Genomic DNA, 17,344 nt, shown 5'->3' with positions numbered 1-17,344 from the left:
TTCCCAAACAATTCCTCCTTGCTCAGTGAACCGGGTTTCTCTCTTTCCTCCCATTCTGTACCATATGCTGGCCTAGTGTAGTTATACAATCTGTACCTCTCTGTCACTTGCACAAAGACTTTTATTTAAGGATTTTTTGGTACCAATAAGAGAAATCTGCTGGACATATGTGTTGGGACCCTTCCTTTCTAAATAGGTATGTCAAGATTTCCAGGTTCAAAATAGTTTCTCTCTCTTCCGTCTCTTTTTTCTCTAATCCCACCTCTAGCCTTCATGGTACAGCTAGATTTAAATAATGCCTATCATCATTTTGCCATTGGTGAGCATTTCAGACATTTTTAAGGTGTGCTAAGCCTGGGTTACATTATCAGTTTTCTCTCTTACCCTTTGGACTTTCCACAACACCAAGAACATTCACAAAGTGTGCTGTTCCAGTCATTGCTTTTTGCAGACTTCAAGGCATTCACATCTTTCCTCATTTGGACAATTGTCTTATTTTTTCAGACTCTTTCAGGTTGATTGAAGTCTTTACATAATGTCTAGAATCTTCTACTTGATCTGGGTTTTCAAATCAACCTTCAGTAGTCTTCTGTCATCCCTTCCCACATTATTGTATTCCTGAGGCGTCTATTGGATTGTTCCCTCGAATCAGCCTTTTTTCCCATACAGAAAGTAGAGCTGTTCCACCAGTCCTTCCTGAGTTTCTCCAATCAAAGCCATGCCTCTGGAATGGAATTTCTCATGCTTTGGGATTTGTGGCATCTGTGATTCCATTGCTTCCTCTAGCCAGACTCTACATGAGGAAAATACAGTGGGACCTTAGAACAGTCTGCATTCAACATCTATACTCTTTGTCCTTTCAGATCCGATTTCAGGGGTTTGTAAAAAGAAAGATTCTTTGGTGGATAGTCCAGGTCTCCCACTTTTCCTTCTGACCCCTCTCCAGTCTGTCACTACAGATAATTCAGATTTGACATGGAGACCAGTCTGAAAATGGGGTGAAGGACCAAAGACTGTGGAAACCCTCATGACAAACAGAAACACTTAAATGTGTTGACGGTGATCAATGCCTTGAGAGCCTTAAAAATCTAGCCTACAGGACCTCTGCAAGGGTATACAGACATATACCACACTGGTGATATGCAAAAAGAAACAAGGAGGTATCAGATCCTATTTTCTTTGCAAATTGGCCATGGCAGTATATATGGGAAAAGGTGACTCAGCTTAATTTGATTCTGCAGGCTTCATACATTCCATCAGAGCAAAATCTGATGGCAGACAATCTCTGCAGGGTCAGGACAGACTCCCACAAATGTAAGTGTCATCCTTGTGTCTTACAAGAATTGATCTAACTGTGGGTAGATCTGTTTGCCTCCTTTCAGAACAGACAGCTCGATAAATTCTGCTCCAGGACTCCTTGTAAATAGGCCTGGAAGACAGATGCCTTCTCATTAACATAGAAGGGAATGTTCCTATATGTTTTTCCAATGATATCTAGGGTTCTTCTGAAGACCTAGAGGGATTCTTTAAAAATTATGGAGGTGTGACTCCCTTTTAGCCCAGGCAACAGTGGTTTACTCCCTTCTTTTCAATCTGGCCAAGGGCAATTACTACAAGCTTCCCCTCTGACTGGATTTGCTCACAACATGTTCAAAACATGGAGCCATTTGATACACCCTAAGCTGAAATATTTTCAACTAACTGTCCAGATGATAAAATTTTAATACCTTTAGGGCACCTATTCATCTGTGGGCATGCAACAGGTACCAAAAGAGATGTAAATAAAAGTACTACTATGAAATCTTATATGTGCAAGTAGAAAAAGGTTTTCTACTTGATGTCAGCCCAAAAGTGATGACCCTTTACAGGCCTAAGTGCCTCTGGTTCTTGACTTTTTTGAGTACGAGTTACTGCCCTCTGTCATTTCTTATTCCTCTATCAAGGTACATTTCTCAGTCATTTCTACCTTGCTGCCCTTTGATCCCCCACATTTTAACCATGCTGAAGTTGGACAGTTTTTAAAAAAAGGTGTTATATATCTATCCACCAAGGAAACAGGTGACTCCTCCATGAGATCTTAACTTTTTACTTGAAAATATTAACTCTTGTCTCCATTTGAACCAGCTCAACAAGTTGAAAACAGGTTCTTAACATGAAAGATTGTTTTACTCATTGTTCTGGCATCTCTTAGGAGAATACCTGAGTTACAAGCACATATGGTGCATCAATACAACCCAATTTTTCACAAGGACAGGGTTTCATTGAGAAGTAATCCTTGTATGCCTGAAGAGGTCACAGAGTTAACTTTAAGTCATATTATTCTTCTCCCTGTCTTCTTTCCTGAACCTAAGAATAAGGGAGAAAAGATTATTCACACACTGGATCTCCATAGGCAGCTCAGATACTAACTAGACAAAACTCAAGCCTTCGTGAAAGCTGATCAGTTGTTTGTCTCCTATGAGGTAGGAGGAAAGGAGAAGAAGTGTCAGAGCTGATCATTTCTAGTTGGTTGCCTCATGCTATTGCTTTTTGTTACAGTCACCATAGTAAGACACTTCAAGTCTGGGTTAGGACAAATTCCATAAGGACTTTGGCTTCTTTGGTGGCTTTGTGGAAAGGGGTGGATTTAGTGTAATAGAGGCAATGACTTAGTCCTTCTGTACACTCTTTTACAAAGTACTACAAATTGGATTCCTTTTCCAGGTCCAGAACAAGCTTTGTTTGGACCATTCTTCAGGAGTTTTAGTATATTGGTCTCCACCCTTTATTTGTTTTCTAACCTGTAATAATCTAACCATTTAGCTTAGGGTACTGCAATAGTGATCTATGATTGAACATAATACAGTTGTGTAAGTAAACATAACACTAGATGTTCTAATATTTCACTATCGTACTTGCCTCCCCTCCCTCCAGTCCCCTTTTTTGCGTTTTCCTATTTTGTGTTGCCAGTGCATGGATGTTTTAACTTTTTCTACACAGTTTACTACTGAGTTTGTTTCCTAGCATTGCACTGTCAGGGTTCTTGCCTTCCTCCTGGGCAAAAAAATGTTCTGGAGCTTTTTGCGCTCCAATTATCCTTGTATGGAGCTCTGCTCAAATTCTTGACATTTGAAGAGCACAGTAATTACCCTTTAGCTTTGACAGTTTCCAGCTTTCAGAGATAGGGCATATTTATCTTAGACTACTGCCTTTAATCCGCATGTGCATGTATCTTTTTTTGTCAACAAGTGCATGTATTCATCACGCTTTAACTTGCAGCTTGAGTTCACTTGTTAATAAAGCAAACTTCAAGATTGTTTTTCATTGCCATTTTTGTGAATTATATTATTATTTATATCATGCCTATGTATTGATCCCAAATATGTAATTTCATTTTTAAACCCAAGTTTTATTAAGAACCATTAGGATTACATCCATATCAAGATTGTACAATAAAAATTGGATATAATTACAAACTGCACTGATAAATAATTACAAACTGCATTGATAATAACAATAAACTACTAGAAATATGAAAAAAGAGAAAAATAGCAATACAATTGAGGAATAAATGCAAGTAATCCACACTGTATTAAAAGTTAACGGTCAAATAATGATACACTTGAGGAATAAATACAAACCATCTATAGTGTATTAAATTCTAATGGTCTCAGTGTGGAAAAAATTGGTAAAAAAACAAAGAACATTTCTGCTGATTTTGTGAGTCTCCTGCATACCATTGAGATAGTAGGTGTGTTAGAAAATTTGCTTTAAAACTGGGCATCCTAAAGTCTCATAATTTAATGTGTGCTACTGCCATTTATTGAGAAGTTTAATCTGAGTCGCACTTTTTGTTCCTGACAACTCCAAATTCCTAATATGGTTTGTAAGAAAGACAACACCTCCAAACAATGGAGGCTTCTTATACTTCCATTTTCTTGTGCATATTTTCTTTGCTGCAGCAAGTATAGCCAGTGCTATTTAATCTTTATTGTCTTGCTTGAGAAGGGTTCAGTAAGCAGTAGGGCTGGAGGAAGTAGTGAAGGAATGAAGAAAATAATGTTGCATACCTCTTGAAGATCAGACTTGTAGGTCCCCAGGAATGGATAGTCTCAGAAAATATGATTAATCCAGTCTCCTATGGCTTCTGTGTAGCATCTTAAAGAGTTTGAGCTTACTATGAGAAACATCCTGTGTAATTTAGACAGGGTGTAGAAAAATTTGAACAGGTATTGTCAGCTGAAACAACTGAATTTAGGGGATTTGGTGGTATACCTGGGATACTGCCAGAGGACCTGCCATTGTTGGCTGGAGATTCATACCTGCAAATCCCTTTCCCACATTTGTTTATATTTGGAGGTGTCTTTTAAGGTGGAAACTGAGAACTCCCCTTCCTTTTGTAGCCTGTCCCCCACCAACTGCCAAAAAGCCATCAAGTTAATTTAGAGCAAATGTGTTGAGGAAGGCTTGCCATCTTCAGTTTTATTGCTCCTGTGCTAATTTAGCATATAGCTCTTCATGCCCAGTGCCACCATAAAAACATCTTACAGAGTCCTCCAAGGGTATACATTCCCTATCTTTGAGGAACTGTTTCCAAAACAGAACTTTTTCCTCTTCCACCTTTCATGCTCAATGTCCCCTTGTCTCTTAGTAACAAGTTACAGCCACTGTTGGGGTTAAATCTGGTAACCGGCTTAGGACATCACAGAGACTTAGAGCCCAACAAAACTGCTCAACTATTCTACCATTTATAGTGAGTTTAGAGCTGTAGGGGTAGTCTTTGTTCTCCAAAAACATCTGAAAACAGGACCTATGTCCCCTTAGTTGACCAATCACTATCTTTTGTCAGGGGGCATTAGCACCAAGGAAAACTAAGTTTTGGAGGAGTTTGTCTTCCAACTGCGAGGCAGAGGTCAAAGTCTGGAAGGCCCAGCCTCTGAAATCCACAAGGAGAGTCAAGATCTCACAGACCAAAATAAAAGTATGAAATAAATGCTTGGAGGTTTTCATGGATCCTACAGGCGGTGGTAGTGACAGACCATGTGAGTAGTGTGTAACTAATGGGAGCAGAAACCATTCCAATGCTTGATTTCTCTGCTACATGTCTAAACAAACTTTATCCTACCATGTGACTAACTCCTTAGATTTGAAGAGGATTTTGTTAAATGTCAGTGCAGCTGTAACTGATGATGTGGAGGACAGTTTAATCCCAAAATACCTCAAAGCTCCCAAGTCACTCAGAAAAGGGAAATTACCCATCACTGTGTTACTATGGGTCAAGTTCATGCTGACTCCTTTAGTTTTACCTTTATTGATTTTATATCCAGATAATTACAAAAATGGTAATAATTCCTGGAAACTCACTTCATATTATGTTCCAGGTTAGATACGAACAGGAGTAGATCATGTGCATATAACATGAATTTGTGCGAGTCTGATCTAGGTGGTACCCCCTTAAACTGGTTCAATCTTAGCTTACTTGCTAAGGTTTCCAAGTAAAGATCAAATAGCACAGGGGACATGAAGGAGCCCTGTCTGGTAAACTTGATAATCTTGAAAAGGAGGGAAAGCTGGTGTCCTAGCTTAAATTTCACCGTGGAGTTGCTGCAGTCATCTTAAGAGAGCTATGAGTTTAGTAAGGACATGAATGACCAGGACACCCTGACAAATGCTTTCTCTACATAACAGCTAATAAAGGACACTTGCTTCATGTGAGAGAGTGAGCATCTTCAAATATCATCTCCACTGAAGCTAAGCTATAGATAATGCTGAAGACATCAGCCATGATGCTTGTTTTTTTATGAAATGAAGTTTCTTTTTTTTCTTGAATATGGTAATACATACATTTCTTTGCTCATATAGTCAGATAACTATATTTGTTTTATTTTGTTGCTGACCATCAGCTCACGCCCAGCCAATATGGTCCATTTGTTCCTCATTACTGGGTGAGAGTCATTCAGGAAGGGCAATCATTCAGACAGCCATCAGGGTGTTTTGAGGGGTCTAACTTAAGCCCTACATTCCCCACAAGCACCCGGCTGGCAAAGCTGATAGGAGAACATGATATGGTCTGTACAAGCCTGTGATCCCTCACTTCCCTATGGGATGTTGCCAGCAAGCAGCCCTGGCCTGTAGCACGAGAAGTGGTTTCCCAGTTTTTACAGGAGAAATCACTCTTTCCTATATGCTGCCCAAGTGTACGTTATCTTCCTCATTCCCCTGAAGAGTTGAGTGGGCCATGCCCCTTCACTCCTGTACAGCCCTGCTAGGCTCCTCCAGTGCTGCAGTCCCTAATCAAACCCCAGTCACCAGAGTTACTATTTCTCTGTGCTATAGAGCCAGACTAATATTTGTTTTATCTGATACTGAAGCACTTTTAACACACTCTTGAAATATGTGCTTCATTGGTCGTGCAGTTCCACAGTAGTCTAGGTATTCAACAAATCTGTCTTTCAGAATCATAAAATTCTCTTTAGAGTTATCCAGTTTGATATCCTTACATTACAGCATTTTGAGCTTTTCAGTATCACTGGTGTACTAATAGAAATTGGACTTCATACGGCTGTGTTTTCTTTTTTAATTTAAAAATATTGTATTACATTTTGCTATACACTAATGAAAATTATGTTGGTAAGTCATGATATTTTTTGCCTTAATAGGTGGGTCTCTTAGACTGTGTTCCACTGGGTACAACTGCACTAGTTCTCGATCAAGAAAAAGATATTGAAGTGGCACGTTGTGGTGCTCTGGCTCTCTGGAGCTGCAGTAAAAGTACAAGAAATAAAGAAGCAATTCGTAAAGCTGGAGGTATCCCATTGTTGGCTCGGTTATTAAAGTCTCCTCATGAAAATATGCTGATTCCCGTAGTGGGTACATTGCAGGAATGTGCATCTGAGGTAAGCAGTATAACACAAGTTTATGTCACTTGATATTTCTGTTTACTAGCATTTCTTTCAGTTTTTAATAGTTATTTTTTTAACTGCTAGTAAGCTGCTGTTCTTTTCCATATAATCAGGAATGCAATTTAAAATCATGTATATTCATTTATTGTTGATCTCCAGGCCCAAGAAATTAAAACCCCATGTGGTAAAATAGTCAGATCATTACACTTCAATCAAAGCAATCTCATACATGCAGAACATTATGTAGTGACTCCTCATCAACACAAGACTACCTTGATTACGGGTTCCTCAATTATTCTTTAATAGGCTCATTGGCTCATAGGATGATACTAGGCTATTGGCCCAGAGGTCCTTATAAGCCTAACCAAGAATTTCACCCATGTTCCCACAAAGACGGTACTTGTTTCCCCTGACCAGCAGGGAGACAGGTGGGATTCCAGGGGTGTATTTTCAGTTTCCCATCCAGCTGTCTAGGTTCCTCTTAAAAAGGGCTAGTGAGGTACTGTGCTTGACATGGAGAGGGAGTCTATTCCACTGATGGGGAGTCTTTGGGACACAAATCTATACCGGCAACAAGTACTATTAATGTCACGGACCAGGTTGAGGCCTTGCATGTGGATTGCTCGACTGGAGTTTGACTTACGGATATGCAGCAACTCCATCAAGGCTGGGTCTGAGATGGTCTTGTTTGCCAGACACAGGTCACCTCTGAGCAGTCTGTATGAGACTGAGTAGAGGGACAAGGCTTTTAGCCTATCTGTATAGGATAGGTGTTTGAGACTCTGGATTTTCCTGGTCAGGAACCTCTGTGGTCACTCCAGCTGCTGCATGTGCTTGGCAAGGTACATGCCGAAGGGGGCATGGTACTTGATAATGGATCTGAAAAGGGAGGATTACAGGGATGTTATGACCTCCTTGTTCCTAGATGAAATACCCTTATTTATGAGGTGGGCAATGTAGAAAGCCTTCCGTACAACAGAGGCAATGTGGTGGTCAAAAGTCAGGTTGCTATCAACCTGGGTGCCTAAGTCCCTCATGACTGATTGCGTGCTTAGTACATTGTTATTAATCTGATAATTAGTGGGGGCACCATTTTCTCCCAAAGGGGATAATGATGCATTTCTTGGCATTCAGTTTGAGACCATGCTTCTGGCACCAGTCATTAGTTTGGGTAAGGCCCTCTTGGAGGATGTTCACATCACTAGGGAAATTTAAGACCGCACCCAGCTTGCAGTCATCTGCAAACTTGGTTAGCCGCAAACCACTGGTTTTGACTTGCACCTCATAAAGTATATCCCAAACAGTAGAGGCCCCAAGACTGATTCTTAGGGTACACTGCTCATTATGGGTCTACTACTAGAGGTGGCTTCCCCCATTTTGACTGAGTGGGTTCTATCAGTAAGCCAGTTAGCTACCCATCTGGTAACATACAGATTGATGGCTAGGTGGGAGAGTTTATCTATTACAGTATGCCCAATTGGGGAATATTATCTAAGGCTTTGTCTAGGTCAAGGTAGGTGGTGTGCACTATCTTCCCCTCGCTGATAGCGTTGGTGACTGTTTCGAAGAAGTTGACCAAGTTTAACAGGTATGATCTCCCTTTGACAAAAAACAAACTATGTAGAGTCAAGGTTGCCAATTTCCTTCTTTATAAGGTCCATTACAATGCATTCCATGGCCTTGCAGATCAGACTAGTTAGGCTGATGGGCCTATAGTTGCCTGCATCAGTGGATGCTCCACCTTTGTGTAGAGGGATGACAGTGGCTGTCCATTTGGCTGGGATGAAGCCAGTGTTCAGGCTTTAGTTGAATAGGGTGCCTAATGGAGCTGAGAGCTCATGCCTGAGTTCATATAGGACACAGCCAGGGATGTTGTCAGGTCCTATGGAGACTGCATTTTTTGTCTTTGAGAGGGCATTAAAGACCTGCTCCCTTTATCTGGAGAAATAACTTCATATAAACATTAAAAACAGACTGCAAAACGTTAATGAAACAGAAATAATAAAATAAACTGACAGAGCTAAAACCCATCGAACCACTATGTACAGCTATATACACATATCTGTGTATAGCTGTACACATGTGTTGCATGTATAATAAATATTTAAAGTAAAGTATTAAAAATAGATCTGATGTTACCCTTTTCACTCATTCCTTAACTAATAGGTTCGGATGCAAGACTTGGGTCCAACTCAGGTGTTTCTACCAGATCATCGAATCCAAGAACTCTCTCTTTATCCATAATGCCCGACCAGCCTAACATCCCTCTGATCTTGTTTGCCACCATTCAGCATCAAACATGATCCTTGTGCTATCAAGTTTTTGATAGTAGTTATCTGTGAGCTTTTCTCTCAGACTTCATTAATTGTGTATTCTAGCTCTCCTACCTACCTCCCTCCCATAATCTTTTAGCTATTTTCAACCTCTCTTAGTTACCGTTTAGCCGGTATTTACTTTACAGCACCATTGTTTGTACCATTTACCCCTTTCTCTACTTGTGTGAGTATTCCTGTCTATTATTGTTGGTTATTTCTTTCTAACCTCCTTTTTCCTACCCCCCCAAAAAAACAAAAAAACTTTTTTTATCATTGCATTCTATTTTGTTGTGCTAACTACTTATAGTTGCGTTTATTGTACAAGATGCCTGATAAACCTATGAGATTTAAAAAGTGCATTACCTGTGGGCATAAGCTTCCTAACTCAGATGCCCACAGCAAATGCGAGTATTGCCTGGGTTCTGCTCACTTAGATGTTGATTGTTCAGTCTGCTGAGGTTTTAATTCCAGAGCTTTAACTGACCAGAGGAATAAGTTAGTCTTAAGAAGCCTTCTTCCTGTACTTCTTCAGTTGCTGGGGCTCAACCCCCTACCAAAAGATCTGAAAAGAGTAAGTCAGATTCTATTTCCAAAGGATGAGGAGTCCTGCAAGATGTTTCTGAACCATTCTTCATTACCTCCTTCATTGGAGCCCTCCCTTTAGAAATGTATAATAAGTTAGATCCATCTGTCTTGGATCTGACTGTTTCAAAGCCTAGATCTCCTCAGTCCTGTAATCCCAGTGTCATCACTGCTTCCTTCTCTTTTCCTGGAGGAATTTCCATGTAGACACTGAAGGCCTCCATATGTCACATCATCTCTTAGATCTTCCATAAGCTTGTCAGAAGCCTATGTGGATAGGATGATGAAGTTTCTCAGAGCACAGATACAGATAGGGTTCTCCTGGCTCTGACTCTCACCAGATCTGTGAGCCATCTTTTATCCACTGCCCCTTTGGTATCTCCTTCTTCAATCTGAGTTGCTGTTTTGGAGCCATCGGATTCAAGATCTCTGGGTAGGGCTTTACTTGATCTGAAGATGGCCTGTTTTCTGACTCCTGTGGTTTCCCTGAGTTGACCACCTTCGAGCCTTTCAGAGCCAGAGGACTCTAAGAGCTGAAGCATTGGTCCCAGATCTTCAGAGCCATCCCTTGCCCTCAAGGCTTCAGTGCTGGACAGCACAGGTCCAACTTCCTTCTTGGGTGGAGTGTTGGTGGGGTTGCAGGAGTTGACAGTTCAAGAAATTTCAGCCTCCTTGCCAATGACTTACTTTTCCCCTAGACATTCTACCTTTGAGGTTGTAGAAAGGGTTTTGTCCTTGTCTAAAGAAGGGACATCCCTGCCCCCCTCCCCCTGACCAGACAGCCTTGCCTTACCCAGTTCTATGCTCTGAGCCTCATCTGTTCATTTCACTGGGACAGCCAGCCTGAACAAGTCTCCAGCCAGTCCTCCAGAACATTGTCATCTCTTCTTAACACTTTTCCAGAATACCTCACTGAGGAAGTCTCTTGGAAGAGAATGCATAAGAGGAGATACCTAGATTCCCTCCATGAATCTCTCATGGAGGATACAAATTTTGATGACTGGGAAGGGTCCTCCAAATCTCCACCTGAAGATGTTTCCTTTGGAGCTCCTGAAACAAAAAAGGTGGTTGGTCCTTCGACAACCTCTCCCAGAAGGAATCGGTGTTTCTGGAGACTTTCAGATCTGGCCTGTCTGCTTCGTGGGTGACCTCCCCCCGGCCAGTGAACTAATAGGCTTGGTCTCTTGTCAGGCATGGAAGGAGACCGGTACTGTAGAGACATTTCCAAAAAGACTGGACAAAATCCTAGCCCCCCCACCCAAGAACTGGAACAAAGGGAGTCCTGGGCCATGCTATGGTTGTGGCTGCAGCCACTATGAAAGAATTGCTAGAACAGAGTTCATCTGTCTGTCCCCCTAACAGAGAGTCTAGGGCTTTAGACAGATTTGGGAAGCATGTATACACTTCAGCGACTTTTGCCCTTAGGTCACTGAATTATATGGCATATTTTATGAGGTTACAAAGAGATCTGAACAAGGAGCTTGCCAAATCTCTTTCTGGGCCCACGTCTTTCGAGGAGGAAAATAGAATTTCCTCACAGCTAGCCACCCTACAGTCTATCTCAAATGTGTCCATGAGAATGATTTCCCATGCAGGGAAGGTCCCTTATGGGCAGTGGGTTCAGGCATATAGCCATCAAGAAACATGCCTGGATGGGACAGTCTGACTTTGTGGAGCCCTTTAAGTCTTCTTTCATCAATGCACTTTTTGAAGGATCTTCCTTGTTTGGCCCCAAGGTAAAGGATACTCTGTCCAGATGTGAACAAGAGGGAAAGACCCCTGTCTGCTGTGGGTGTGCATTTTTCAACCCCTCAAAGACCTTTCTCAAGGATTCAGTGAGGAGATAGTAAAACATGGTTTAGAAAATTCCAGGGTCTTTTTCTAGAGTCACGTGGAGATAGTTCCTCCATAGGCGGGGGGAACTTGAATGGAGGACACCACCATTGTGGCAGAGGTGGGCCCACAGATCCAGAGCTTCAGAGATTCCTTCTCATCTAAGCCCTATCAATATTACTGAAAGGAGGCCTAGCTGTTCCCCTCTGGAGGCGGTCAGGGGATGCCTGTCTCTGCACAAGAAAGCTTGGCTATTTTTAACAGAGGATTCCTGGGTGCAGAGAATCATATCCAGAGGTTATACTGCACATTTTCCCTTAACCTCCCTCCAGTGAGAAAAAGATCCCTGATATTCCACCCAATCAGAAGGAAACAGCAACTCTACAAATAAAAAGTTGCTAGAAAAAGAGAGTAATCCAAGAGGTCCCCAGAACAAAGAGGATGCTGAACTTCCTCAATATTCTTATTGATGCCAAAAAGGACAGGGAACTAGAGACCAGTTTTGGATCGCAGCAAATTTAAATGAGCTCTTGCAGTATTCAAGTTTCGGATGGTCATGGTTCAGTCCGGCTTGCCTCTGCTAGAAAAGGATGATTGAATGTGCTCAATAGATCTTCAAGATACATACTACATCAAAATGAACAGGCGCTCCAGAAGATACCTGCACTTCTCGCTGGGAGCCAGTCATTACCAGTTTACAGCACTTTGGTCTCACCACAGCCTCCTGGATGTTCACCAAATGCATGATAGTGGTAGCAACTCATTTGAGACTGCTGGGATTCTGAGTGTTTCCATATCTAGATGACTGGTTTCTAACTGCCCCAACCAGGCATCAACTTATACAGGCAAGGGACTGCTTTCCCCAGTTGGGGGTTCATCTGGGATTGACAGTCAATTACAACAAATCACAACTCACAACAATGCAGAGCCCGGAGTTCTTAAGCGCTCATCTGGATGCAGTCAGTCAGATAGCTTTTCTTCCTTCTACTTTAATACAGGCATTGAGGTTCAAAGTCACGAAAGTGATTCAAAGTTCTTCACGTGCAGCTTGACTAATCTTACAGGTCCTGGGTTCCTTGGCAGCTGGTATCACTCTCATTCTTTAGACCAGGTTTCACATGTGAATTCTTCAATGGACACTTTGAGTCCAGTGGTCCATTCTGCCACATCCATTAATCACTCCATTCAAGATCACACAAGACTGCAAAAGGTATCTTCTTTGCTGGATTTATTCAAACAAGCTGTCTGAAGGCCATCCACATGTTCTTCCCCTGCCCATGGCCATGGTGACCATGGATGCCTCCCAACTGGGGAGGGGGGGCACTTCTTGGGAAGGACAGCATATCAACATTCTGGATATAAGAACAGTCCTACAAGTGTTTCAGGCCTTTCAAGACATTCTTCCCTTTGGGACAATTGCCATTCTTACGGACAATGTGGTCTGGTATATCAACAAACAAGTATGAAGCAGATCTTACCCACTGTGTCAAGAGGAAATGAGAGTGTAGCAATGTGGATCCCTTTTGATCACTTTCTAATAGCAATACACATCCCAGGGAAATCCAATGTGATTGCAAAATGATTAAGCAGGTCCATTCTGAGGTCTCATGAGTGGTCTCTGAATGCCAAAGTAGCAAAGAGGATTTTCTGTCGATTAGGCCAACCATGCTGTGGCCTATTCACTTCTCTTTTCAACCAAAAGAGCAGCTGGTTCTTTGCCCTGATCCCTCCAGAGTGCAAGTCTGTAGTCGATGATTGGCCCTCCGGTTGGTTTTATGCTTGCCCACCATTACCTCTAATTCACAAATTTATACCACAAGCATTTTGGTTGAAGAGCACAGTAATCCTTGTTGCCCCCTTTTGGACTTGTCAGATTTGATTCCCCTTCCTCTGGCCTCACCTCCTGCATCTGACCTGGATACTGGATCCCGCTTCTGACCTCCTGTCTCAGCCAATGGACATGACTCATCCAGACTTAGCAGGCCTCAAACTAACAGCATGGTTTCTCCAATTCTACTGATTGCTAGACAGTCCAGGCTCTCCGTCCTAGTCCATGTATTGTTATCCTCTCAAAAAGCTTCTGCAAAGAAGATTTGCAAGAGTAAATGGAAAAGATTTGTTTTCTAGGCCCTTAGCAAGGACTTGGATCCTTTTTCAGTGCTAGTGCCATCTATCCTTCATTTTTTAGTTTTAATTTTTAATGAAGGTACTAATTTTTCAACTAGTAAAGTTCAATTGACTGCCATTTCTGACTTCCACTTGGGTGAAAATTCTACATTGGCCTCATCTAAACTGTGTAAAGTCTTTCTTAAAGGAGCTTTTCTACTTAGACCCCCCTTTAAAGGATCCTTTTCCTCCTTTGGATTTAGCTATCATACTTCAGGCCTTGATGGTGGTGCTGCGCTAGCGTTGTCGCCTCATAGCAAAACGTTGTCCTGTTCAGTTCTCAGCTAGAGCATCTTCTGTGTGGAGGCATACGTGAATGGGGTGTGCCTTCATTTAAAGTTGTGCGTCAGGGCTGGTAACCCGGTGCGTAAAAATCCACTACCAATCATTAGCGGACTGGAGTTCCACTGTGGTGACCCCTAACCGGGAAAAGCCGAAAGACACAAACAAACTTCAGGCCTTGACACAAGCTCCTTTGAATCTTCTGCCAAAGCACAACTTAAATTTTTGCCTTGGAAATTATATTTTTGGTTGCTATTACATCATCTAAATGAGTATCCAAACTCCAGACTCTATCTTCTAAACCTCCTTACCTAGTTTATCATGAAGTCAGGGTGCCCTTGCAAACAAATCCATCTTTCTTGCCAAAAGTAGCTTCTGAGTGTAACAAAAAACAATTCATTAATCTACCAATCTTTTTTCCTACTTTTCAAATAAGCAAGAGTATATGCTGTACCTTTTGGATGTGTGCAGACAACTTTGCTTTTGGCTTCACAGAACCAAGAACTTCAGGAAATCTGAGCTTTTTTTTATTTCTTTTTCTCCTAACAGATTGGAAAAACTGGTATCCAAAGTTACATTCGCCAAACAGTTAACTGATCATATGTCCTTTGTTTATGGTGAAAAAGGTTTATCCTTGACCAAACCTCCTAGAGTTCGTTCATGAGGTCCATGGCAATTTCTTCAGCCTTCTGGTAAAGGGCTTTCTTAGACAATATTTTTGCAGCTGCAAATTTGGCTAATTCTGACACCTTTATTGCTCATTACAAATTAGATTTGATTTCCAAGAACAGAGTGGCCTTTGTTTCAGCGGTACTCTGGAATATCCTTCCATGAGGGTCTCCCAAGGTTACAGTAGCTGGGGACTTTGTCCTATCAGTTGAAGAATGAATGAAAAGGACAACATCAGATAAAAAAATTACGTACTCACAATAAAGTTCCATCTGTGTTGTCCAGTTTCATTCTCCCTCTACTTCCAGGTCATCTGCCCCCTCCCTTTGCTTCTGGATGGATCTAAGAGTTGTACAGGAACCTATGTTCCTTGTTTGAGGTCCAGCTTTTTTTCTCCCTTTCTGCCTTTGGTAATGTCTGTAAAAGGTTTTTCTTTTATATCTGGGGGCAACAAATTGGATCTGAGGGGATGTTAGGTTGGTGGGGCATTATCGGTAAAGGGAGGAGCTCGAGAGTTCTTATATCTAGTAATCTGGAAGAAACAACAGTCAGATCCGAGCCTTGTATCTAAACCCATCAGTTGAGGAAGAATGAAAATGGAACATTGTGGTGAGTAAATAAGTTTTTTTTTTTAGACTGAACGTTAAAAAATGTTTTAGAATGCAATCCAAAATTTTTGTCTAACAGTCTATAAAAAAAGAAGCATTGTCTGTATTATGTGCCATGAGGTTATAAACTGTTATATACTTTAGAGCCATTTCTTAAAAGCAAGACCAAGATAATTTATTCATATCAATCTAATTTTGTGTAATGCATAATTTAATCAATGTAAACAATACATTTAAGATAGGAGTATCTGTTTCTTGTTAGTGAGGATGAGAAGTAGTGTGTTAACTTGTAATAATATGTGAAACAGTACTCATTGTATGTTTTTTATAATATTGGGGCTTTTCTCCCTGGGCCATCACTGAAAATGGGTATATTTTTCACCCAGATGGACTTTCCGAATAATCAAATGTCAGTAAATAAATAAATGTAGCAAATTCCCAAGAAAGAATAGATCTTTTGTAGTTTTAACAGTTGGAGTTCCAAATTTAAGAATATTTGCAGCTCTGTAGAGTATGCAGCAAGTCTTTATTCTAAAACTCCCAAACATTGCAAATAGGTGATCTAGTAAGAAAATATTTAAACAGCTCTGAATGGCAACATTTGGCATCTGGTCAGAGGGGATAGTTTCATCTCCGATTTTGTTGGATCCATCCCTTCCCTTCAGCGCCTTGGCCCTGGACAGTTTGGATCTGGTTCCACCCCCGAGGCATGGCTCTGAGAAGGCAGGTCGAAGCCTGTCTGTGTCCATCGGCTTTAAAGGTGCTGGAAGGGGCTTTTTCTCTTACAAGATTACTCTTTCTCATAGATCCTACCCCTTTTCTCTCATTGGTTCTGAGCTGAGTCGGTCAGGCTTATTCCACAGGGACAGCGAGTTCCAGTAAGTTTCTAACCAGTTCCACTGAAGGAACTTCCGTTCTCTTCTGACACCTTACTTGAACACTGCACAGATGAGGTGCACTGGAAGAGAATATGCAAAAGGAGACACATTGACTCCCCAGTGCTCTCACAGAGGATACTAATTTTGATGGAGGAGGCCCCCAGCTCATCACCAAATGACATCTCCTTTGGAGATATTTTAGAGATCTTAAAACAAAAAGTTGATTGGTCTTCCCAAAATCCCTCACCAGAAGAATCAGTATTTTTGGAGGCTTTTGGTTCTGGCCCGACTACATCTTGGGTTACCCACCCCCCAGTGGATGAACTTGTTGATTTAGTTTCCTGCCAGGCTTGGAAGGAGCTGAATACTATCAAACCCATTCTTAAAAAACCCGATATATTTTTAGTCCACCCAGTAGACAGACCCCACTGGAGCAAAGGAGTCCCAATTAATACTATAGTGGTGGTGGCAGCCACTAAGAAGGAGCTATCAGAACAGAGCTCTTCTGTCCATCCCCCAAACAGGGAGTCGAAAATGTTGGACAGATTTGGAAAGTGAATCTTTGCCTCAGCAACCATTACCCGGAGGGCATTAAACTACCTGGCACACTTTACTAGACTTCAGAGAGATTTGACCAAACAACTTTCAAATACTCTTGAGTCCGTGTCAGCTGAGGACTTCAAAAGAACATCCTCACAACTGGCCACTGTATTATCCATATTAAATACTTTGATGAGGTTGATCTCTCACACAGCTGAAGGTACCTCACGAGCAGATGGTTCAAGCAGTGCTATAAGGAGGCATGCCTGGATGTGACTATTCAACTTTGCAGAGCCTTTTAAGATGTCCTTTATTAATGCCACATTGGATGGCTCTTTCTTGTTTGGGCCTGTGAAGAAATTAGACACTGTCATCTGTGCTAGCATGCCTGGCTGAAGTTTTGTACATAATTTCAGAATAACCTGTGTATTATATGCCAGCATGACTAGCTTCTTCTTCTTCTTTCAGCTTTTCCCGGTTATGGGGTCCCCACAGCAGATCACCTGTCTGCTGATGATTGACAGTGGAGTTTTACCATGTTGATTTGCCAGCCTGGCAACCAACCTCCCACAGAAGGCACACACATGCAC

At 41.6% G+C, this 17,344-nt stretch overlaps 1 protein-coding gene across 1 annotated transcript in view; it reads left to right on the top strand.

The window, feature by feature from the left end:
* The window catches only part of ODAD2 (outer dynein arm docking complex subunit 2), a 1,637,397-nt gene that overhangs the window by 1,000,227 nt on the left and 619,826 nt on the right, over positions 1 to 17,344 (top strand). Inside the window, exon 12 of the mRNA XM_044066670.1 lies at positions 6,639 to 6,875. Coding sequence (XP_043922605.1) covers positions 6,639 to 6,875 — 237 coding nt within the window. The remainder of the gene's footprint in view (positions 1 to 6,638; positions 6,876 to 17,344) is intronic.

The sequence above is a fragment of the Protopterus annectens genome, chromosome 3.part1 (genome assembly GCF_019279795.1).
Source record: "Protopterus annectens isolate FY-2018-M chromosome 3.part1, PAN1.0, whole genome shotgun sequence".
Taxonomy (NCBI): domain Eukaryota; kingdom Metazoa; phylum Chordata; order Ceratodontiformes; family Protopteridae; genus Protopterus; species Protopterus annectens.
Note: the sequence above shows the minus strand (reverse complement) of the source record. Positions and strands in the feature narration are given on the sequence as shown.